Source organism: Equus przewalskii, chromosome 31, assembly GCF_037783145.1.
Source record: "Equus przewalskii isolate Varuska chromosome 31, EquPr2, whole genome shotgun sequence".
Taxonomy (NCBI): Eukaryota; Metazoa; Chordata; class Mammalia; order Perissodactyla; family Equidae; genus Equus; species Equus przewalskii.
The window spans coordinates 29065479-29089290 of NC_091861.1; the positions used below are offsets into that span (position 1 = coordinate 29065479).

The 23812-nt window shown below is 52.6% G+C and overlaps 1 protein-coding gene across 1 annotated transcript; it reads left to right on the forward strand.

Annotated features, from left to right (window-relative positions):
* Nucleotides 1-6523: 6523 nt before the first annotated feature.
* On the forward strand, nt 6524-23591 carry RNPEP (arginyl aminopeptidase). The gene is made up of 11 exons (XM_008544136.2): nt 6524-7070; nt 10455-10595; nt 10909-11057; nt 15607-15723; nt 16402-16637; nt 18430-18543; nt 19417-19529; nt 19673-19781; nt 20878-21102; nt 21951-22093; nt 23042-23591. The coding sequence occupies exons 1-11, from the start codon at nt 6612-6614 to the stop codon at nt 23198-23200; spliced, it is 1965 nt and encodes a 654-aa protein (XP_008542358.2). The 5' UTR covers nt 6524-6611; the 3' UTR covers nt 23201-23591.
* Nucleotides 23592-23812: the final 221 nt, after the last annotated feature.

Consider the following 23812-nt stretch of genomic DNA (forward strand, 5'->3'; position numbering starts at 1 on the left):
TTGAGATTTTCTATCTCAAAGTAAACAGTCTTGTTGTCTGTAAAAGAAACATTTATTTATTTCCAATCTGTGTGGCTTTTATTTCTCTTTCTTGCCCTATTGCACTGGACTTCCAGCACAGTGTTGGTGAAGAATACTGGTCTGTAGTTCCTTCTCTCGTGATGCCTTCGTCTGGTTTGGGCATCAGAGTGATGCCAACCTTAAAGGGAGTCAGGAAGTGTTCTGCCTCTGTTTTCTGGAAGAGATTGTGTGGAACTGGTATTATTTCTTCCTTCAACGTGTGATAGAATTCATCAGTGAAGCCATCTGGGCCTGGAGTTTTCTTTGTTGTTTAATAAATGTAGGACTTTTTAGATTATTAGTTTCTTCTCGGGGGGATTATCAGTTTCTTCTTGGTCGTTTGTGTCTTTTGAAGACTCAGTCCGTTTCACCCGTGTTGTCAAATTTATGAACATAGAGGAGTCTGTAGTATTCCTTTTTGTTATCCCTTTAATGTTTAGGGCATCTATACTGATATCCTCTCTTTTCTTCCTGATATTGGTCATATGTATCTTCTCTCTCTTATTCTTGGTCCATTTGGCTAAATGCTTATCAATTTTATTGATCTTTTCAAAGAACAACCTTTTGGTTTCAATGATTTTCTCTATTGCTTTTCTATTTTCAACATCGTTGATTTCTGCCTTCATTGTTTCCTTTCTTCTGCTTGCTTTGTTTAGTTTACTCATCTAGTTTCTTAGGAGGGAAGCTTAGATTATTGATTTTAGAACTTCCTTTGCCAATATAAGCATTTAATGCTATAAATTTCCCCCTAAGCACTATGTTAGCTGTATTCCACAAATTTCGGTATGTTTTATTTTCATTTTCATTTAGTTAAGAATATTTTAAAATTTCCATTGACCCATCCTCTTTGATCCATGGGTTATTTAAAAGTATGTTATTTAAAAATGTTTAGGGGCCGGCCCCATGGCCAAGTGGTTAAGTTCGCACTCTCCGCTTCGGCAGCCCAGCATTTTGCTGGTTCCGATCTTGGGCACAGACATGGCACTGCTCATCAGGCCGTGCTGAGGTGGTGGCTCATATGCCACAGCTAGAAGAACCCATAACTAAAATATACAACTATTTCTAATTTCATATTGTATAATTAGAATAACTTTTTCTAGTTCTAATTTAATTCTGTTGTCATCTTAAAACACTTTTTATGATTGTTTCTTTTTAATATGTTGAGGTTTGTTTTATGGCCCAGAATATGGTCTCTTTGGTGAATGTTCTGTGTGTACTTGGAAAGAATATATATTATGATCTTGTTCTGTAAGTGCCAATTAGGTGTAGTTGGTTGGCAGTGTCGTTCAGATCTTATTTATCCTTACTGATTATGTCTACTTGTATTAATTACTGAGAGACAAGAGTGGAAATCTCCAACTATAATTGTGGATTTGTCTGTTTCTTCTTTCAGTTCTATCAGTTTTTGCCTCATGTTTCAAAGCTCTGTTGTAAGGTAAATACACATTTAGGATTGTATTTTTGGAGAATTGACTCCCTTATCATTATGTAAATTCCATCTTTATCTCTTATAATATTCCTTATTCTGAAGTTTACTTTGATATTAATATAGCTACTACAGTTTTATTTTGCTTAGTATTTGCTTAGTTTCATATCATTTTTCCTTCATTCTTTTACTTTTAACCTTTCTATGTCTTTATATTTAAAGTGAGTTTCTTTTAGATGACATATAATTGGTGTCTTGCTCTTTTAGTCACTCTAACAATCTCTTCCTTCTGACTGGTGTATTTAGACCATTCACATTTAATGTGATCATTGATATAGCTGGATTAAAATGTACTAACTTGTAAGCTGTTTTCTATTTGTTCCATTTTTTTCTGTTTATTTTTTTCCTCTTTTTCTGCCTCATCTGGGTTAACCAAACATTTTTAATGATCCCATTTCATCTCTTCTATTAACTTATTATTTATACTTATTAAATTTTTTATGGTTTTCCTAGCATTTCCAATATACATCTGTAATTAATCAGAGTTCACCTTACAATAGTAACATATCACTTGACACGTAGGATAAGCACCTTATGACAGTGTATTCCAGTTCCTCCCCTCCCCCTTTACAGTGTGTTCCAGTTCCTCCCCTCCCCCTTTACAGTGTGTTCCAGTTCCTCCTCCCCCTTTACAGTGTATTCCAGTTCCTCCTCCCCCTTTACAGTGTGTTCCAGTTCCTCCTCCCCCTTTACAGTGTATTCCAGTTCCTCCCCCTTTACAGTGTGTTCCAGTTCCTCCTCCCCCTTTACAGTGTATTCCAGTTCCTCCCCCTTTACAGTGTGTTCCAGTTCCTCCTCCCCCTTTACAGTGTATTCCAGTTCCTCCCCCTTTACAGTGTGTTCCAGTTCCTCCTCCCCCTTTACAGTGTATTCCAGTTCCTCCTCCCCCTTTACAGTGTGTTCCAGTTCCTCCTCCCCCTTTACAGTGTATTCCAGTTCCTCCCCCTTTACAGTGTGTTCCAGTTCCTCCTCCCCCTTTACAGTGTATTCCAGTTCCTCCTCCCCCTTTACAGTGTGTTCCAGTTCCTCCCCCTTTACAGTGTATTCCAGTTCCTCCTCCCCCTTTACAGTGTGTTCCAGTTCCTCCCCCTTTACAGTGTATTCCAGTTCCTCCTCCCCCTTTACAGTGTGTTCCAGTTCCTCCCCCTTTACAGTGTATTCCAGTTCCTCCCCTCCCCCTTTACAGTGTGTTCCAGTTCCTCCTCCCCCTTTACAGTGTATTCCAGTTCCTCCCCCTTTACAGTGTGTTCCAGTTCCTCCTCCCCCTTTACAGTGTATTCCAGTTCCTCCTCCCCCTTTACAGTGTATTCCAGTTCCTCCCCCTTTACAGTGTATTCCAGTTCCTCCCCTCCCCCTTTACAGTGTGTTCCAGTTCCTCCTCCCCCTTTACAGTGTATTCCAGTTCCTCCTCCCCCTTTACAGTGTGTTCCAGTTCCTCCCCCTTTACAGTGTGTTCCAGTTCCTCCCCTCCCCCTTTACAGTGTGTTCCAGTTCCTCCTCCCCCTTTACAGTGTGTTCCAGTTCCTCCCCCTTTACAGTGTGTTCCAGTTCCTCCTCCCCCTTTACAGTGTATTCCAGTTCCTCCTCCCCCTTTACAGTGTGTTCCAGTTCCTCCCCCTTTACAGTGTATTCCAGTTCCTCCCCCTTTACAGTGTGTTCCAGTTCCTCCTCCCCCTTTACAGTGTATTCCAGTTCCTCCCCTCCCCCTTTACAGTGTGTTCCAGTTCCTCCTCCCCCTTTTGCTCTTGTGATCCAGTTTACTTTCATGTATCCTATAAACACACAGGACATTGCTGCTGCTTTTACTTTGTACAGTAGGTTATCTTTTAGAGCAGGAGTCAGCAACCTGAGGCCCATGGACCAAATCCACCCCACCTTCTCCTTTTGTGTGGCCTGTGAATTAAGAATTTTAAATTTTTAATGGTTGAAAAAAATCAAAAGAAGAAAAATATTTCATGACACATGAAAATTACATGAAGTTAAAATTTCAGTGTTCACAAGTCAAGTTTTACTGGAACATAGCCATAGTCATTTCTTTATGTTTCGTCAACGGCTGCTTTCATACCTTCATACATATGGCAGAATTAAGTAAAGCATTTGCCTTTTAGAGAAAAAAAATGTACCAACCTCTGTTTTACAGCAATTAAAAATAAGAAAAAGATTGACTTTATTTTACCTCCATTTATTCCATTTCTAGCACTCTTCCTTTCTGTGTGTGGGCCCAAGTTTCTATGTGATAAACACATTCCTTCTGCCTGGAGAACTTCCTTTAATATTTCTCATAGAGCAGGTCTGCTACCAATTAATTCACTCAGTTTTCATTTGTCTGAGAAAGTCTTTATTTCCTCTTCATTTTAAAAAATGCTTTCTCTAGGCCACCAGATGTTTTTCTTTTAGTACTTTGGTCACTTCATTGTTGTCTGGTTTGCATTGTTTCTGACTAGAAGTTTGCTGTAATTCTTATTTTTGTCCCTCTGTATATCTTTAATTCTCTGGCTTTGTTTAGGATTTTTTGTTTGTATTTTTTTTTTAAGATTTTATTTTTTCTTTTTTCTCCCCAAAACCCCCAGGTACATAGTTGTGTATTTTTAGTTGTGGGTCCTTCTAGTTGTGGCATGTGGGACGCTGCCTCAGCGTGGCTTGACGAGCTGTGCCCTGTCCGGGCCCGGGACTCGAACCAGCGAAACCCTGGGCTGCCAAAGCAGAGTGTGCGAACTTAACCACTCAGCCACGGGGCCGGCCCCTGTTTGTATTTTTTAAAATATGATTTTTAAAAAAATATGATGGGCTAAGGTGTTCATAAATTATTTGTTTTATTTGGCATTTATCTTTCCTGGTGGTCTCTTTGCTTCTTTGTGGTTTCATGTGTGTCATTAGTTTTGGATGATTCTTGGCTGTTTCTTCATACTCCACTCTCTCTGGTCTTTCTGGGATTTCAATGATGCATGAATTAGAATATTTGGTATTGTCCAGCAGCTCTTGGATGTCTTATCTTCGTTCCCACCCCGTGTTGTTTTTCCTTTGTATTTAAGTCAGGTGATTTCTGCTCACGTATCTGACTCTCTCTCGGCTGTGTTCAGTCTACCGATGAGCTCCGTGAAGGCATTTCTCATCTCCGAGACTGTGTTTTGCATTTTGAGCATCTCATTTTATTTTTTTTATAGTTTCCATCTCCCTGCTGAAATTACCCGTCTTATGTGTTACTCACCTTTTCCATTAGAATGTTTAACATACCAATCATAATTATCTTAAATTCCCTATCCTAACATCTAGGTGACATTTGTGTCTAGTTCTGGCATTATCGTGTACCTCATAATTTTTTTGAAAACCAGACGTCTAGTGTAGGATAGTGGACGCTGAGGTGTATAAAATTTGTATCTGGGAAGGGGAACTCCTTTCTCTTGCTAGGCCTTTACTGGGGGTGGGGTGAGTTGATCTGGTTGGGGTCTTGTCTGGGTTTGAGGTTTGCTGTTGCTGTGTGACCTTCAGTGCACCACAGGCTTCAAGTTCCTCAGGGATGCTGGGGTTTAGGGTGGGTGCTTGTTCGCCAGAGTGACGTCTGCCCTCAGCTTTGGCTCATCTCTCCGCACTGCACCTGAGGGTAGGCCTCTGCAGGCTCTCCTTCTTCTCCTGTCCCTCTCCCACCAGTGTGGCACTCTTACTTGTTACTGGAAGTTTGTTAGCTTGGTGGGGGTGTGGGGAGGGTGGTGTTGAGTGTTTGCTCTTCTGATTGAGCCGTGGTCTAGGTGGGCATCATGTCCCCGGGTCTCAGGAGGGGAGCCCTCCCCTGCCTGTAGTCGGCCGCGTTCCCCTGGGATGCAGTTCCCTTCTGTTCCCTTCCCCCACCTGCTGAGTTGGCACCAGCGCCCTAAGGACGACGGCGGCGGCTGCCCTCCTCCCACACGTGAAGCTCTATGTTCTCTGGGGAAGCATCACAGCGGAATTCATTCCCTTCCAGCTTTGGCTGCATTCTCTTCTCCCAGGTCTGCCCCACAACAACCTTGCAGCCCCAACCCTGGGGCTCTTTCTGATCTTTTCTACAAGGACGTAGAGAAAAAACCTGCAAGAGGCTGCAAACTCCTCCAATTTCGATGGTCCTCCAGTAGCTCAGCAGCCCACTGCCGGCCTTCATGAATTGTCAACTACCCTGATTGAACCATTGCGGGGTCTGGTTGCAGCTACCCCTGTGAGGGACCCTGCTGCGCTCCGCCTTCGGGTTCCTGGCTCTCCTTAGTGTCTCGGCCAGTGGCTTGTTCTGGGACAACAGTTCTCTGACTGGTTTGAAAAGGCTGGTAACTGTAGCTTATCTAGTCTTTTTTCTTTGAAAGAGTCCGTGCATGGTTTTTATAGCTCCCTTCACCCTCTAGTGGAAGCCAAACGTCTTTGTATTTTTATTAGACGTGTAGATCCTGGAAAGATCCTGGAGCCCCCGGGGATGGACCTCGATCTGCATGGAATTCTGGGCTGTTCACCACACGTGTTTAGACACGTTACCAGACTGAGTTCTCACGATTAACTCGTGAGATAGATATCACTGCTCCTATTTTACAGGCGCAGAAAGAGGCTCGGAAAGATTCACCTTTCTTGGGGGAGAACTGGAACCCAGACCCTTCCAATCCAGGGGCCAGTGCCTACATCCTGGGGCCAGCGGGGAAGATGAGGGCACAGGGAAAGGCCAGGAGGGAGGGTGCGCCCCTGGGACCATTGGGCGAGTGTGGACCAAATTATCCCGCAGTCCTCTGCTCCAAAGTCCTGAGGCACCTGCAGAAAGAGGAGTCGGCGGGGGGGCGGGGGCGAGGGGAGGCAAGGGAGAGGGGCGGGGCCTGAGGGGGCGTGGCCAGCGCTGGTCTCCCTGGGGGTGGGGTCTGCGTGTTGGGGCGGGGCCTGCATGGGTCTCCCCGTGGGGGCGGGGTCTGCGGGGCGGGGCGGGGCCTGCATGGGTCTCCCCCCTGGGGGCGGGGTCTGCGCTGTGGGGCGGGGTCTGCTGCCCCTCCCCGGGGCGGGGTCTGCGCGGCTCTCCCCGGGCTTGGGCTTCCTCGCGCGTGCGCATTGGCGCGTCGGGACCATGGCGAGCGACGGGTCTCCCGGCGGCGGCTGCGGCTGCGGCGCGGGCCCAAGGCCCCTGCACTCGGCGCGGGCGGCGGACGTGGCCTCGGCGTCCAGCTTCCGGGCCTTCGAGCTGCTGCACCTGCACCTGGACCTGCGGGCCGAGCTGGGTCCGCCGGGGGCCCGCGGGCTGAGCGGCGCGGCGGTGCTGACGCTGCGCTGCCTGGAGCCCGGGGGCTCCTCCGAGCTGCGGCTCGACTCGCATCCCAGCCTCCGGGTGACGGCGGCGGAGCTGCAGCTGGAGCCGGAGTGGCGGGCCCCGGGCAGCCCGGACGAGCCGTCCAGCCAGGTCGTGCCCTTCTACACGCGGCCCTTCGCGCGCTATGGCGAGGCGCTGTGCGTGGACCTCCCGCGGCCGTGCCGGGCCGGCCAGCACCTGTGGCTGCGGCTCACCTACAGCGTGCGCGAGGGCCCGGGGGTGAGCGCCGGGGGGCCCGGGGAGGGGAGGGGAGGAGGGCGGGAGGAGAGGGGAGGGGGCGGCCACGCAGTTCCCGGGGCCCCGGCCCTCCTCCCCGGCGGCCTGTCCGGTCCAGAGCATCCCTCGTCCCTCCCAGTGTCCACTTGTGCCCGAGGGTCCTCTCCGGGTGACGAACGCCCCACACGCCGGGTGTAACGTCGCGGGGCTCTGGGCCTCGGCGCCTGTGATCAGCTGGGTAACTGCTTTACGGAGCCGGGACAGTGGGGCCGGGACGGTGCCGGTTAGTCAGCGCGATGCTGACTCGGACTTTGCTCTAGGTGCCCTGCGGGTGCCGCGGGCGGAAACAACTCTGAACCCAGAAAACTGCTGTTGTTTCCTCTGTGAAGTCCCAGATTTGACTGAGAAGAGAATTTGAGGGAGAGTGGGAACTGGAATTAGGGTGTACTGGGTTTTAGAGTCACCTGACCTTCTCACTATTGATTGCCTCTTAAATCTTAAGTTGGGGTTGCAAATATGAGAAATAAGAGGATGAAGGTTATGTGGCCTGTCTCTGTGAGAGCCAGAAAGTCATTGGTGGAGGGGCCTTAGGCTGCATTGCTTGTCATTTCCCGGACAGGGTTGGGCCCAGTTTCCCAGGTGCTGTGCACCCACATTTGAAGGCTGCTTTTCAGGCCAGCAGTTCCTGTTCTGCTCTTAGAACTGGCTCAAAGGGCAGTTCTGTTTTCATTGTTCGCCATTCCGGGAATAAATGAACCTTATGATTGAACTCGTTTTAAAAAATGAAAGTCCAAAGCCGTAGGCACTGACCTCTAAGGGAAGGAAAATCCTAGCGCCCTCTAGGGATGATGCAACTGCTGGGAATGTGTCTAGCTGCTCTGCTGTATTCTGGTTCCTGGTTTGGGGCAGGAACTAGAAATTAAATAAGATAACTGGAAAAATGAATCACTTCCTTAATTTGCCTACTGAAAGTGGCACCTCATATTGAATATGAAAACTAAGTAGCTTTCACTTCAGACATAATGGCAGAGATCCACACTTGGCACTGAGGAGGTCCACAGTAATGGCTCTTGTATTTATTCCTTTTTCTCATTGCCACCATCCATTCAGGGCTGTCACTCTAATCACCAAGGGTAACAGCCTCTCCCTGACTTCAGATTCTATAGTGTACGTACTGCCAGACTCCTTCAATCTCCTTCACGTCATTAAAAAGCAAAAACTCAAGCAAAGATGATGAGTAAGGAATTATGATGGAGGGGATGATGGCCAGTATTTATTAAGATGTGCCAGGCACTCGTCTGTGTGCTTGAAGGAAGCTAGATGAGCTGTCTTTATCTCAGTGCCTGATACAGTGCCTGATCCCTCGTGAGGGCTCTGTGTCAGCTCTTATTATCAATTCATTACATTTTTTTCATTAATAGTGTTTCTTTTTTTACAGATTGGCACCTAGGCTAACAACTGTTGCCAATCTTCTTCTTTTTTTTTTTTTAAGGATTGGCACCTGGGCTAACAACTGTTGCCAATCTTTTTTTTTATTTTTTCTGCTTTATCTCCCCAAACCCCTCCTGTACACAGTTGTATATCTTAGTTACAGGTCCTTCTAGTTGTGGGATGTGGGATGCCGCCTCAATGTGGCCTGACGAGCGGTGCCATATCCGCGCCCAGGATCCGATTCCTGGGCCGCTGCAGTGGAGCGTGCGAACTTAAGCACTCGGCCATGGAACCGGCCCCAAAAGTGTTTATTTTTTAATAAAACAGTCTAGGCTAACAAAAATTGAGCAGTTAGTACAGAGTTTCCGTATACCTCTCCACATGCACGCTATTTCCCCTGTTACTAGCATTTTACAAGTATGATACATTTGTTACAATTAATGAGCCAATATCGATACATTATTATTAACTAAAATCCATAGTTTTTTCAGATTTCCTTAGTTTTTACTTAGTGTCTTTTTCTGTTCCAGAATCCCATCCAGAATACCACAGTGTAGTTAGCTTTCATCTGTCCTTCGGCTCCTCTTGGCTGTGACAGTTGCTCAGACTTTCTGTGTTTTTGATGACCTTGACAGTTTTGAGGAGTAGGATGCCCCTCTGTTGGAATTTGTTTTGATGTTTTTCTCATGAGTAGACTGGGGTTATCGGGGAGTTTTTTTAGGACTATTTTTTAGAGCAGTTTTAGTTTCACAGCAAAATTGAGCAAAAGTTCGCAGAGAGAAAGTGCCATTTTGTTGCGTCATGTTGAGGGTACATAGTGTCAGCCTGATTTCTGACTGCTGACATTGCCCTTGACCACCTGGCTGAGGCAGCGCTCACCGGGTTTCTCCACCGTGAGTTGCTCTCCCCTCCTGCCCCATATGCATTGTACTCTCTGGAAGGAGACTCGCTAAATTTTTCATACACAAACGAAAACTCAAGCAAAGAAAAAGCCAACATCCCAATGTGACTTCCTTATGCCTCTTAGAAATAGGTCTCAACTACCTCTGTGTTCAAAGCCCTTCGTTACACCTGCACAGGTGTGCCTCCTGCCCCTGTACGAGGAAGCCGCCACCACTTCCCAGAGCCCACCTCTGTCCAGGCCCTTCCTCATGCTGCTGTCCAGCTCCTTGAGAAGGTCCTTGGCATTCCTTCCAGCCAGCTGAGTCCTACCTGCTTTTGAGGGCTCAACCAGCAAGTTTTCTCCCCCTGTGAAACCTTCCTGGAATCATCCAGTCCTTCTCTAAATTCCAAACGGCATTTGATGCTGACATACCTCCACAGTCACATCCCTTATAAGTGAACTTCTTTTTGCTGTTGGTAAAAATTGGGTTTATAATAATTATTCAGATTTGCCATTGCTGCGGGGCTAACAGAAAACAAATTAGAATCATAGCCAGTGCCTATAATGTAAAATATGTTTATTCCGAAAGGGTAAATTCTGGGGGTGGAGAATATGTATTCATCATGGACTCCTTCCAGGCGAGTGATATTAATCACAAATTCAAATACAACTGCTTCCGTATTTATTTTTTGGTGAGAAACTACCCCAGGGAGGACACGGAGGAAGAAGATGGGATGACAGGGTCAGAGGCCGGGTCTGGACTTCTTGAGACGACCCATGGGGTTCAGAGAGGAAGGGACCCATTGAGGTGTCTCTGCCCTGTGAAGTGGCTGCCACGCCTTGGCATGGCTCCCAGATGGATTAAACACACAGTAGGAGAGAACTTCCTAGACGGAGCCAAACTGGCCGGCCGCAAGATCTAAGGATTCTCTAAAATTCTTCCTGCTGGCCGACTCCTTTTCTGTGGCTGGGCTGAGCTCCTGTGCGGGGTGTCAGTTCTGAAATGTTCCGTTCTTTTGGGTTTGCTGAACTCCTCTGTGGGGTGTCGGTTCTGAAATGTTCTGTTCTTTTAGGTTTGCTGGTTGGCTCCTGAGCAGACGGCAGGAAAGAAGAAGCCCTTCCTCTATACCCAGGGTCAGGCTGTCCTAAACCGGGCCTTCTTCCCTTGCTTCGACACCCCTGCCGTGAAATCTAAATATTCAGCTCTTATTGAGGTAAGAGGGTAGGGCCGAGGGTACCTGCGTTGGGGTTGGAAAGACAGTTTCAGATCTCTCAGGTCACATTCTACTGGTAAATAATTACCTCCCTCCAGTGGCACCTCTGAAAAATTCCTCCACCTACGGAAATCTTATTTGTGCTAAATCCCATCCATTTAGCACAAGTTTGGTTTCTTGGAACCCTGGTGCTCCCCAAGATGGGCTCCAGGTTGTGATCACCACCACGCAGGCTGCTGGCCATGCTGTGCTCCCAGCTACTCAGAGGGAGAGTCTCTCCAGGGGAGACCTCCTGAGCTTTCCCTGTTGGCAGGTCTCGGATGGCTTCACAGCCGTGATGAGCGCTGACACCTGGGAGAAGAGAGGTCCAAATAAGTTCTTCTTCCAGATGAGTCACCCCATCCCCTCCTATCTGATAGCCTTGGCCGTTGGAGACCTGGTTTCGGCTGAAGTTGGACCCAGGTAGGAGACCGAGACCCTGCGGACAAGGATGGCTTGACCGCTGAGGCAGGAGGCCTCTGACTGGAGGACCTGCTGGGGGGGTGGTCCTGGGGGTGGTCTCGGACCCTCTCTGCGTCTTCCTGCAGCTGGTGGCTGTGCTCTCTCCCTCCCTGCCTCTCTCCCTCCCTCCCCCAGTTCTAGCCCTGCTGTCGGGAATGCGACCCGACCCCCTCGGTCCTGGGCCACCTTGCAGGGTGACACTGCAGCATAGGCAGCGGTTGTAGAGGACTGATCTTTATTAGTATCTTTAAGTCTAAATTCCCTTCTGGCAACTATACTCACTTTTTTATCTTTTTTACTAAATCTCCCTATTTTCTCTCGTGCTTAATTCCTGGAAAGTACGCCTTTGATCCCATTGTTTTTCTGTAGGGAGGACAATGGGAGCTCCTTTTTTTGTCTGCTCCAGATGCATAAATCTGAACCTGTGTGACAGAGAGAGCATGCAGTTAGCTGGGTTCTTGCTGGCTGTCATATGATCTGCCAGGATGGCTTAATCCTGACACTAGAGGATCAGAGGCTGCACAGTGGCACCATGACCCTTTTCCTGGCTCCGCCGTGTGCTTCCTCTCTGGCCCTGCTCTCCATTCCTGGAGGTGGTGGTGTCCTTGCCAGGACTAGTTACAAGCCTCAGACCCCCTAACCAGGCTCAGTGGCACTGCCAGGACGATGAATCTTGCTTCCTCGCTATCAGAGGGAGTGGCTGGGATCCCATCGGCATCTGCTGCCAGCACGCCCTCTCCAAACGAGGCCAGTCCTGCTAGACCAGTGCCTCCTTTCATGGAGCGCTGCCTTCCTGGCGGAGAGGGTAGCGGGTAACCAAACAAGGGTCCACTTTGCAGTTGACAGGAAAATAGATAAGTATAGAATGTCCCTGGAGAGAACTGACTGCGGTGGGTTAGTGAGAGACGCACTAGGAGTGGGAGATGAGAGAACCTGTTTCCTGAATACACTGGAGAATGATGTAGTCAGGGGCCGGCGCTGTGGCCAATTGGTTAAGTTCACGTGCTCTGCTTCGGCAGCCTGGGGTTTCGCTGGTTCGGATCCTGGGCATGGACATGGCACCGCTCACCAGGCCGTGCTGAGGCAGCCTCCCACATGCCACAACTAGAAGGACCGACAACTAAAAAATCCACGACTATGTACTGGGGGTATTTAGGGAGAAAAAGCAAAAAAAAAAAAAAAAAAAGAAAAAAGAAAAGAGAATGATGTAGTCAAATGACAACACGGTACTTCAGTCCAGGTGACAGGATCCATTTAACTGGTGGTGCTGGTGTATTCCTTCCCCCGTCAGATGGACAGTCCTGGCCTCCTGGGTCACATCTTAGGGTCTTGTCGGGGTTTGTTGACTGGGAGGGCCCCTAGCAGAGTGTGGCTCCAGTCCCAGTGCCTGTGACCCCAGCAGGAAATCCTGGGCAGAAGAGAGTAATGGGTATCTCGCAGCAGTCCCTCTGATGCATACTGTCTTCTGATCCTTGACAGACTCAGTGAGGGCATCAGTGCTGTCTCCATCTCACATGTAAGCATAGTGAGGGTTTCATGAAATGGCTTGTGCAAAGTCGCATGGTTGGCAGAGCTGGAATTCCCGTCCAAGTATTTCTATTGCAGATCCGGTGCTCCGTGCACTGCAATCCTGGCGATGAGATTCCAGCCTGACTGAGAGCATCCTGGTTTCTTCTGACAGAAATCTCAGTACTAGCGGAAATATCCTGGATGTCCGCTATCCAGCCCCGCCTGCACCTTCTGGTTGTAGCAAGCTGAGGTGCCGTGGGTGGAAGGACGTTGTTAATTATGATGCCCACGCTGGGGAGGGGACAGTTCACAGACTCATTCCTTGAAGACTGACTCCTGTGCTGTGGTCCTTTCTCAGCCGGGTACCCTGTCGCGTCATCTTTGGTGACTTTTTTCTCTGCGTGATGACACATCTAACACCCTGGGTTCCCACACTCCGGGCCACACTCAAGGCCCGAGGGCTGGACTTAGGGTTATTGTGAACTGTACTGAGTTGGAAATCTCAGACACCTTGAGCTCGCTCATTCTCTGACCCCACCCTGCTGACCTTCCAGCCCTCTGGTGGCCTTGCTCCCACTGTTTCTGCTCCTCCAGCTCCTGGAGGCCTCCGTTTGGCATGCTGAGCCTCTCCTCCTGGGCGGTCAGCTCTCCGGCCCGACTTCTCTCCTTGGCCCAGGCGTGTGTCGATCACATCTGCCTCAACACCCCAGGCCACCTTGCTGTGTGTGTCCTGCTGCTGTGACACACAGCTCTGGGTCCTGCAATTCCCCTCCCCCTCTTCTATGGGTCTTCAAGAGATGGAGAAAATAACGAAACTGCACTGGTACCGCTACACAGTGCTGGGTTTTTGGTGAAAAGTTGGAATTAAAGAAAAGTTGAAATAGATGTTTGGGTGGTTTTCAAGAAAACTGTAACAAACGTAGTCTTCAGCCCCAGCTGTGCTTTCAGCGTCACTCAACTGTCCTTTTGTGTATCTTGCTGAGCCTCACTCCAGGAGGATGACCTCATCTCCTCCCTCACTGAGAATATTGGATCCGTCAGTCAGATAGGATTACGTCAGCGTCCCATCCTCCAGGGACAAAGCCATCCTCATGGGCTCTCATCTTTCCCTCGGCCCTCTGGACCCTGACGAGGGTCCTTCCTTCTGTTTAAAGCCAGTCCGGGCCGAGATTCACTCCCTCCCTGTATCCTCGGCTCTTTGCTCCCTCGCCCACCCCTCCCTTCAGATCGCAGCCCCACCTCCTTCCAGCCCCAGCCCTGTTCCAGGCTCTCCAAAACAAAGCAGAAAATAAGCTTGAACCCCAGATGCACTGACTCCACAGTCTCCCCCAGCTCCCGCCTTCCCTTCCTGCCGCGTTCCTTACAGAGGAGGGGACACACGCGCCCTGTGCACTGGGCTGGGATCCAGTCCCCATCATGCGTTGACACCCCTGTCGTGAGAGAGCCCATTGGCCTCAACACGAACGACACACGGGTACTTTCCGGCCCTCGTCTTAGCATCCTGCTCTTCATCATCGGCCTCTGTTGACCTTCCTCTGGCTTCGTGACACGACTGTCCTGGTTCTGGGGTCCTTTGTGCACTCTTCTCTGCCCAGCGCCTCGTGTGTGGTGGCCCCGGCTTCCGTCCTGGACCCACTCTTCCCTCCTGTGTGTTTTGCTTGGGAAGCTCACGCACTTTTGTAGGTTAACGTGTTTTCTGTGCTCGGCTGTCCGAGTGAGCTCTTCTGATCTCCGTCAGTCTGATAACATATGTCACTCGTTGGCTTTGAACACCCTGAAGCTCTGCAGGTCCAGCTGTGTGATGAAGCCCCTGAGGCCCTCGTGACCTGAGCCTCTGAGCCTTGCGGGCCCCTCCCACCTGTGCCCCCCCCACCCCCTGCCTTGATCTGAGTGTGAGCTCTCAGGAGGGCCCAGACGCTCAGCCATCGCACCTGCACGAGCAGTTTTCCCGGCCAGGCCTTTGCATCTGCTGCTTGGGAAGCGCCCGGCACTGTGTCTCTGCCCCACTCCTCCTGGAGCGGCTCCTGAGGTTCTGCAGGGGTGGGAAGAGGCCCTTCCTCCTCCTTGCCTCGAACCCGGTGCGCCGCTGTCGACTCAGCGTGTCGGGTGGGAGAGCGGCTCCGTGGAGCAGCAGGTGCTCTTGGCTACAGGATCCTTGGGTTCGGGGTCCGGTCACCCTGGAGTTCAGCCATCGGCCTGGGCCGGTCACGTCCCTCTCGGCCTTGACCTTCGTTGGGTTGGATCTGCTTAACTTCTACCCACTTTTCACCTCTGTTTCCCCATCTTTTTATCATGAAAAATTCCTACAGAAAATGGAAAGGATGATGCGTTGAGCACCTGTATGTCCACGCCTTCTGCCGTATGTCTTCTTTGTGTGTAGGTTTGGTTTTGGTCTTGCTGGACCGTCTGAAAGCCGGCAGATCAGGATGCTTCTCCCCAGCACACACCTTCCCCCTCAGAGCCACGCCCCGTTACCCACCGGAGGCAGTTAACACGTTCCCGTTAATAGGCTTATCTCTAAAGTGTCTTTCCATTGCAGAGATTCTATTATGAGAATCTCTTCTGAGAGCCAGGAGCAGGAAACCGTCTTTACTCTATAAGCCACTGGATGAGGGGCTTTCTGTGCTGTGTGATGTCATCCCCACCACTCATTTTACAGATGAGGAAGCTGAGGTTCAGAGGGTTGGATAACTTTTGCCACATTGCAGTCTATGTCATAGTCATAAAATCGTAGCCCTGTGGGTCTGAGCCCAGGGGCAGTCCCCACCTCCCCGGGCCCTCCCCGGGACTGTCATGGGTGCAGTGTCTCCAGGTGATGAGCAGTCTCTGGGGTCTGTGCATGTGACCTGATCTTGCATCTCCTGGCTCTGTGGCTGCCACACTGTCACGTGTATTTGGCTCAGATACGAGACGGGGGCCAGCTTTCTGCAGGGGCTTTCACGATCGGTCACCACCATGGTCCCTAAGCAGCACTCTGCTCTCTCTGTGTCCTCATCTCCAGGAGCCGGGTGTGGGCCGAGCCCTGCCTGATCGAGGCCGCCAAGGAGGAGTACAACGGGCTCATAGAAGAATTTCTGGCAACGGGGGAGAAACTTTTTGGACCCTACGTTTGGGGCAGGTGTGGTATGCCCTTGACTCTGGTGTCTCTTGTCCAGCGGAGACCCCGCTTTCCTGCTGTCCCCCCTCTGGTGCTGCTTTCTTGTCCTTCTGTCTCCTGGAGCCAAGTGCCCCAGCCCCAGACGTGAGGGCCAGAGGGAGAGGAGGAGGATCAGTGAGGCCTTGCTCCCTGTTGGGGAGGAGGGACCGTGGGTGGGTGGGGGGGCTGTTGGAGTGAGGGACGCGTGCCCCGCAGTTGCTGAGTTTGAAGAAACGCTGGCAGGGGACTTTGCTGACTTATCTTTCCTGGAAGCAGCCCCATGCTCCGTTTTCTTCTTTGACATCTTCAGACTTTAAACCTTAAACCAAAGGCTTCTTAAGGTCTTTGTGACCCCAAGTGGGCCACCTGTGGGCTCAGTGTGATAGAGCTGAAAATGTACCAAGAGCAGAAGGTTTTGGAGAGCTGTCTCCATGACAGCAAGAGCCCCCTGGGAGACGGAAGTCCCAGCAAGCCGGGGGGCCACAGGGCAGCGGGACTGAGGAGGCTGGGTGTCACTTGAGGTGCTGGCCCAGGGACGAACGGTGCCTGTTCAGTGGCGGCATCTCTTGGGGCTGGAAGGAGGCTGGGAGAGTCATGGCTGGGAAGGGAGCAAGAGTCCACCCTGGGCAGCCGTTCCATGACCTCTCGCCTTCTTGGCAGGTACGACCTGCTCTTCATGCCACCATCCTTTCCGTTCGGAGGAATGGAGAACCCTTGTCTGACCTTTGTCACCCCCTGCCTGCTAGCAGGGGACCGCTCCTTGGCCGATGTCATCATCCATGAGATCTCCCACAGTTGGTTTGGGAACCTGGTCACCAATGCCAACTGGGGTGAGTTCTGGCTCAACGAAGGCTTCACCATGTATGCCCAGCGGAGGATCTCCACCATGCTGTTTGGTAAGCCGGCTCTCTGCCTGCCTGCTCCGCAGGACCCTGTCCCCGCTTCCTTAGCCTGTGAGGCCACTGTTGCCTCCCTTGGGGGTTTCTGAATACAAGTGGGCGTGAAGGGCGGTGGCAGTCATGCAGAAAGCTCCAGTGAAAGGCCATAGAGGACTAACTCTGGACAAAAGCTGTTTAAGTAAATGCTTCCCGCTTCACTGCAGGTTGCTGAATCTGCCAGGGCAGTCGGGGAGGGATCTCACTGACTGAACCCCGAGGGGAACTGACAGGGAAAGGACCCCTCCTCCAAGCAGAGCCCACACTTGGTGCTCTGCTCTCCCTACAGCCGGGCCCAGCCTCAGGGGGTCAGCTGCCCAGGGTCGTCCACGCAGAGAGCTCGTTGATTTCCTGCGTGAATCATGAGAGTGTTATAGCCCTTGCCTCCCACTGCACACCTGCACACCCGCTCTGTCGCAGGCACCCGAGAAAGCACTCATCATTTGACAATTTCACGGTAGCCCCACAAAACAGGTATCATTACTATTTCCATTTTGTATATGAGTTCACTGTGACTCAGAGGGTGGACAAGTGTGCCCGGGCCACCTAGCAAAGGAAGGCACAACCTCGAGTCGAGCCCAGGTGTGCTTTCAAAAGGCTTTCTCAACCCTCTCGTTATTGAAAACCCACCATGCATCACGTGCTTTTAAAAATATAACATTTGTTATTTTTATTATTTCTCTGATTGAAATCTATTTTGGTGTAAATGGAGGGCCCACACACAAATTATCCATAATCTCGCTGTTTGGAGATAATCAATGGATGTCCTTTCAGACGTTTTTCTGCGTGTGCGAGTCATCAGACCGCACATGGTTTTCCAGCTGCCTTTTTTTTCACCTTAATCAAGTTACGCATTTTCCCAAGTCATTGAATTTTCTTCTGCAGCTGCATAGTATGGATGTTTCGTAATTTATTCAATCAATAGGTTGTTTCCAATTTTCCGATGAAATAACATTTTGACAAATGTCTTTATGTATGAATGTTAATACATCTCTCAGATGATTTCAATAAGGACAAATTCCTAGAAACATCGTTTTTGGACCTGAACATGTTAAAGGCTTTTTAGCTCATGTCATCCGTTGCCTCCCAGAAAGTTTGTTCAGATTTCCGCTTTCCTCCCAAGTGTATCAAGCAGGAGCCTAGTTGTGAATGTCCTGAACAGCCACCAAGAGTCCCGCAGGCCCGTGTTGTCATCCCAGGGTGCAGACGGAGGAACAGGCCAGGAGAGGTTAAGTCAGGTGTGCAGAGTTGCAGCATCGTAAGGGGCAGAGCTGCTGCTTGAGACCTGGTGCCCTCCCCTCCACCGTTCCCTGCCACCTTAGAGCCAGGAGGAGACTCAGTGACCCCTGGAACAGCTGTGGGTGACAGTTTCTCTTGTCTGACGGGAACAGACAGATGAAGATACCCTGTTTTCATAGAAGATCACATTCCTATCTCTAAAAATAGAAATACATGGCTGTGGAGGTAACTGTCAGAGGGAAAGGTGGGACCCCAGTCCTCACGTAGGGCAGAGCCCGACAGCCCGAGCCAGCCAAGCGCCTCGTAGCCCAGAGCCATGAGAGCTGGGGCTACAGAGTCAGGGTCTCTGGTGGGAGGGCAGGTGACGGGGCCCCAGGGGGTGGCAGTGGTCAGCTTCAGGTGTCTGGCATCGTTCTTCTTGTGGCCGCGAGGGGGCAGCACAGCCTGTCCTGCCAGGAACCGTGCTGGGAGGCGGTGACAAGCTTTCTGGTCCTGTGGTTTCTTTCTGCCCCAGGGGCCGCTTACACCTGCCTGGAAGCCGCCACTGGGCGGGCTCTGCTTCGGCAGCACATGGACGTCAGCGGCGAGGAGAACCCGCTCAACAAGCTCCGGGTGAAGATCGAACCAGGTCCGCGGCTCCTGTTCCCACCCCTCCCCTAGCCAGCTTGGAGCCCACGCTGGCGAGCGCCGTGGTGACCAGCGGGAGGAGCCCTCGGGGCTCCTGGCAGCCGTTCCCCAGCCCCTGGGCAGCGGGGGCCGTGGCCGATCCGGCAGAGACGAGTTCTGTCCGGCTCTGTGCGGTTCCTAATGACTTCCCTGTCGCTTTGCATTCGTACAGGTCCATGTCGCTTTATGAGACTCTTTACCACTCCTTTTCTGTCGTCAAGTCAGACCTGTGGGTTTTGTAGCTCAAGTGTTAGCCTTCCTTTACAGAGGATGTGACTGAGCGCCCAACAAGTTAAGTGACTTGTCCAAGGTCGCGTGCGTGTGTTTGCTAACATTGCTCTTTAGCTCGCGTGTGACTAACCGAAAAGCTTTCTGTGCAACTGAAGCTCCCATTCCCTGGTGCCACTGACTATGAAAATGAGCTTCTTGTAGACTGGTAATCCGTTTATTTTAGTCCCAGAGCATTCGTAGAAACAGCCCCTTCTTCTGGGAGGGGACGTGAGTGTAGGAGCCCAGCAGGGCTGCAGAGGCGTGGAGCCCTCCATCCTGAGTCGATGGAAGTGCCCAGGCAAAGCATTTCCAGGAACGAGGGAGCTGGCCAGACCGCACGGGAGGCTGGGGTCTGTGTCTTCCTATCGAGGCCACAGCTAATGGTCCTTTAGGGTCGCCTTTGAAGGGCCCCGGAGAGGCCGGGATGGGTCTGGAAAATCCCTGGCCTTGCCGGCCCTGGGCACGCTGAGCTCTGATGTCTCCCGTTCTCCTCTGAACGGGGGGCCCGAGCAGGACCAGGTGGCGAGGGGTCACCAGCGTCAGGTCCCGTCTGCCTCCTCTGCAGGTGTCGACCCGGATGACACCTACAATGAGACCCCCTACGAGAAAGGCTTCTGCTTTGTCTCGTACCTGGCCCACTTGGTGGGTGACCAGGCACAGTTTGACAACTTTCTCAAGGTATGGGCAGCCCAGAGATGGGCGGGAAGGAGGAGTGACCAGTCAGGCAGCTGGGCCATGTCGGAGGGTGGATGCCCTGAGAAACGGGGTCCCCCCCCCCGCCACGGGACCCCGAGTAACTGAAAGTCCCTCTCTCCTCACAGGCCTATGTCAATGAATTTAAATTCCAAAGCATCCTAGCTGATGACTTTCTGGAATTCTTCTTGGAATATTTCCCTGAGCTGAAGAAAAGGAAGGTGGATTCCATTCCAGGTGAGTGAGGAACCTGCCCACAGGCTTCTAGGCGATGCGAGAATTCTCTCTGGTTTACTTTTGCAAAGACCAGGTGGGGTGCAAAAAGATGGCTTCGAGGTCACCCGGTCCTGGCACTTTGGGGAACAAACAGGGTGCTGGGCCTTGTTGCACAGCCACTTCTCTCAGCTCCTCCTCCCCCTGCTTTCCTTGCTCGCTCCTGGACACGCACAGGGAGACCTATAACTCTGCTGCCCTAGCTGAAACGCCCAGGCAGCGACAGCAGCAGCCATAAGAGGGTGGAGTTGCCTTCTAAAGGAAGGACAGTCCCGGTGGCCGCCCTGACTTCGGCTCGGGAGGCACTGCTCGTGAGGGAGAGTGGAGAAGGTCCTGCCGTGGATGTGACAGCCCAGGAGACACTGCCACAGTGCTGGGAGCTGCCTCGGTGGTTTCCATCAATGGTTGGGTAAAGCCAGCCTCCCTGACGGCCGGGGCTGCTCCGGCCCCGTTGCACCCACCCTCCGGTTGGAGGCCGCCCTCCAAGGTCAGGAGGCTCTGTAACTGATGGTGGATAATAATTGCTGAGTGCCCACTGCGCACCAGGCAGCGTTCTGAGTTCTTCTTGCGCGTTTGAGCCTCACAGCTGCCCGCCCAGGCGGGGCCCCTCACCCCCATTCTACAGGTAAAACTGAGGTGCAGAGACGTGAAGTACTTGCTGGGACCTCCCAGCTGAGTGATGGCAGAGCTGGGGTAGGAGCCCCGGAACCTGGTCCTGGAGGCCAGGGGCTTCAGCCCTGTGCTATGCTGGTCATCTGGGGAGGACGTGACCTTGAATGAAGCTCGGAGAGCATCCGTCCACCGGCTCTGACAGCACCGTGTTGATGTGGAGCTAAAAACATTCTCACAGTAGAAAAGGGGGCAGTCCAGTCTAACTCTGACCGTCTCTAGGTGTCATTGCTGCTGGGCCCCTGGGAGCAGGTGGCTGCGTGGGAGAGTGGTGTCCCCTATGGACGGAGAGAGGCAGGCAGGAGCCCGAGGTCTCTGGGAGCTGCTTGGGCACGCTGCCCGCGACGCTGCCCGAGGGTCCTGACGGTGTCTTCTCTCTTCTCCCAAACAGGCTTTGAGTTTGATCGATGGCTGAATACCCCTGGCTGGCCCCCCTACCTCCCTGATCTCTCTCCTGGGGACTCACTCATGAAGCCCGCCGAAGAGCTGGCCCAGCTGTGGGTGGCCAAGGAGCTGGACATGAAGGCCATTGAGGCTGTGGCCATCTCTACCTGGAAGACCTACCAGCTGGTTTACTTCCTGGATCAGATCCTTCAGAAGTTACCCCTCCCTCCCGGTAAGGAGAGGGGCTGCTTTCTTCTACGGGTGATCAGAGTTCCTGTGTGCAGAGCTGGATGTCAGCGGCCGGAGGAGACTCGGGAAAAGCCGCTGTGGCGCCCGCCCCGGGGACTGCCAGGAGTGAGGGAGGGTGGCAGTGGGCAGAGCAGCCGCAGAAGGATGGGGGTCATCCACACAAACGCCCTGGGGACAGAACAGAAAGCCTAGTGTTCAGTGCGTCCTCGGGGTGTGCGGGCAGTTCTTCTGAGCCCTGTACATCTGTCCAGTCATTTCATCCTCGTCGCCGCTCTGTGGGGTCGGTGCTGTGACTGGGATCCCAGGTAATGGAGGAGGAGCCCAGGGCCCACGAGGGCCCACGGCCAGTCCGTGGCGGGGCTGGGATTCGGACCCAGGCGGCGGAAGCTCTGAACCACTGAGGCCTTGTTGCTGCTCAGCCAGAAAGGCTGTCCACCAGCGTGTCGTTCTGAAAAAAGGTTAAAGCCTGGATGAGCGTGAGCAGGGTCGGGGAAGGAGAAAAAGTGGGGCAGGATGTACTGGGGGGGTGTGTGCTTTGGTCGCGAAAGGCAAATAGGATGATTGCAGAAGGTCTGTGATAACGTTAAGAGGAGTTTGGTGGAAGAGCCTTAGAAATTAAGGGCAATGGGAGAAGAGGCCTTTACTGTCAGGAGCGTGAAGGAGCGACGGGAGCGGAAGCGGGTGGTCGGGACGCCTTGAGGTGGTTCCTGGGACCTGGGGAGGGCTGCGGGCAGATGTGCAGAGTCCGAGAGTGGGGCCCCTCGCCTCTGGGGTAAGTCTGGCCTCAGACACATGGCTCTGCATCATCAGTGACCCATCTCTTGTTTCCAGGGAACGTGAAGAAACTCGGAGAGACGTACCCAAAGGTCTCCGACTCCCGGAATGCAGAGCTGAGGCTCCGGTGGGGCCAGATTGTCCTTAAGAATGACCACCAGGAGGATTTCTGGAAGGTGAAGGAATTCCTGCAGAGCCAGGTGGGTGACCCCTGGGGCACACGGTGGGCGACCTCTGGGGCACACGGTGGGCGACCTCTGGGGCACACGGTGGGCGACCTCTGGGGCACACGGTGGGCCTCGGGGCTGGACTAGCCCTGGAGCTGAGGCCGGGGGAGGGGCCTCGGTGGATCCTCCCAGCAGCCTTGTTCTCAGCGTGGCTGGTGGGGGCGCAGCCCGGTGGGGAAGAAGCCTGTGGACTCAGGGAGCCCCCTGCAGCTCAGCTGGTGAGGCCGGAGGGAGAACAGCTGGTGGGAGCGATCCCCAAACTGGGAAGCGGGGTCCTGCGTCGGGGGGCTGGTCCTGGGGAGAGGAGCCTTGGGAGGCTCAGGTGCCAGCCGGGTCCTGGGGCAGCCGTGAGAGTCACACTGCTGGGGCCGGGCTGGGGCCCTGAAGGTGGCCGTCCTCAGACTGCAGAGCGGGAGGAGCGGGCTGCACAGAAGCCATGCTCAGTCTCCCCCGTCTGTGTGCTGCGGCCCTGCAGGGTGTCCTGAGCCTCTGAAGGCGTCCCCTTGTCTGCAGGGACTCTGATGTGTCGCATGCTGCCATGCCTTTGCCCCGTGTCTTTGCTTGGCCTGGCTGCCGTGGGAGCGTGCACGGCCCCGGTATCATGCGCTGCAGCCCTCGCCCCCCGCTGCTGACTTGGGGGCTGAGCACTTGCAGTTCTCTCCAGGTTTGGGTCCCCTTCATGTTGTTGAGCGTACACATCCTTTGCCATCACGGATCGAGGGGGATGCTGAGGTCTGTCTGCACGGATCTTTGGCCCCAAGAAGATGCCAGAACAAGAGTGCTCAGTCTGGGAAGCCCCTCATTCCAGTGCTGACCCCATATCCCTTTTGGACCTGCCGTGACTGCTGTCCTTGGGGCCAGGGGGCGGCACAGACCCGCCGAACAGGCCGCTGAGGCTGCGCGCGCTTGTGTTTCTTGCAGGGGAAACAGAAGTACACCCTTCCGCTGTACCGTGCCATGATGGGTGGCAGCGAGGTGGCCCAGGCCCTCGCCAAGGAGACCTTTGCGGCCACCGCCTCCCAGCTCCACAGCAATGTTGTCAACTACATCCAGCAGATCCTGGCGCCCAAGGACAGTTAGCGGCTCCTGGGCGTGGCCGCCGCCTCCTAGACACTGCCAGCTTCCAGGGTCGTCATGCCCGAACCCCAGCTCTCCAGCCGAATTCACCCTCCCGAAGCCTGTGTCTCCTCTGATCCTCTGTTCTCTGGGCTTGGCATCTGCGACCGGGGGCCTCTGCCTGGCGGGCGCCTCTCTGGTCCCCAAATCCTGAGACCGGGCCCTCCCGTGGCTCTCCACAGCGGGCCACCAGTCCTCTCCGTCCTCCCGCTGGAGTCTCCGGGGAAGGCAGAGCGGATTTCTTTCATTCTTTTCCTTCTTTTGCTGATTCTGGAAGTAATATGCAAAGGGATGCTTTCTGATAATACTTTTTTCAGGCTCATTCTTCATTTTAATAAATATTTTTAAGTGAAAAGTATCTGAGTGGGAGTGATGGATTGAGCGACTGTGAGATTTCTTCTCTGGGTGTCCCTTCTGCGGGCAGGTGTCCTGAGAAGGTCTCTGGGGGGCGCCCAGACGATGAGTGTCTGCCTGTCTTTAGGGAACTCCCAGGCCAAAGGAGGGCTCCTGCACAGGCGCAAGAAATCATACAAGGCGGCATGGCCATAGCGTGGCCGTTGCAGGAAAAAGGCACAA

Coding starts and splice junctions, on each gene's coding strand:
- RNPEP (XM_008544136.2), top strand. CDS start 6,612: ATGGCGAGCGACGGGTCTCCCGGCGGCGGCTGCGGCTGCGGCGCGGGC. Junction 11,058..15,606: donor TCGGCTGAAGTTGGACCCAG/GTAGGAGACCGA, acceptor CCTCATCTCCAG/GAGCCGGGTGTGGGCCGAGC. Junction 19,530..19,672: donor AGTTTGACAACTTTCTCAAG/GTATGGGCAGCC, acceptor CTCTCCTCACAG/GCCTATGTCAATGAATTTAA.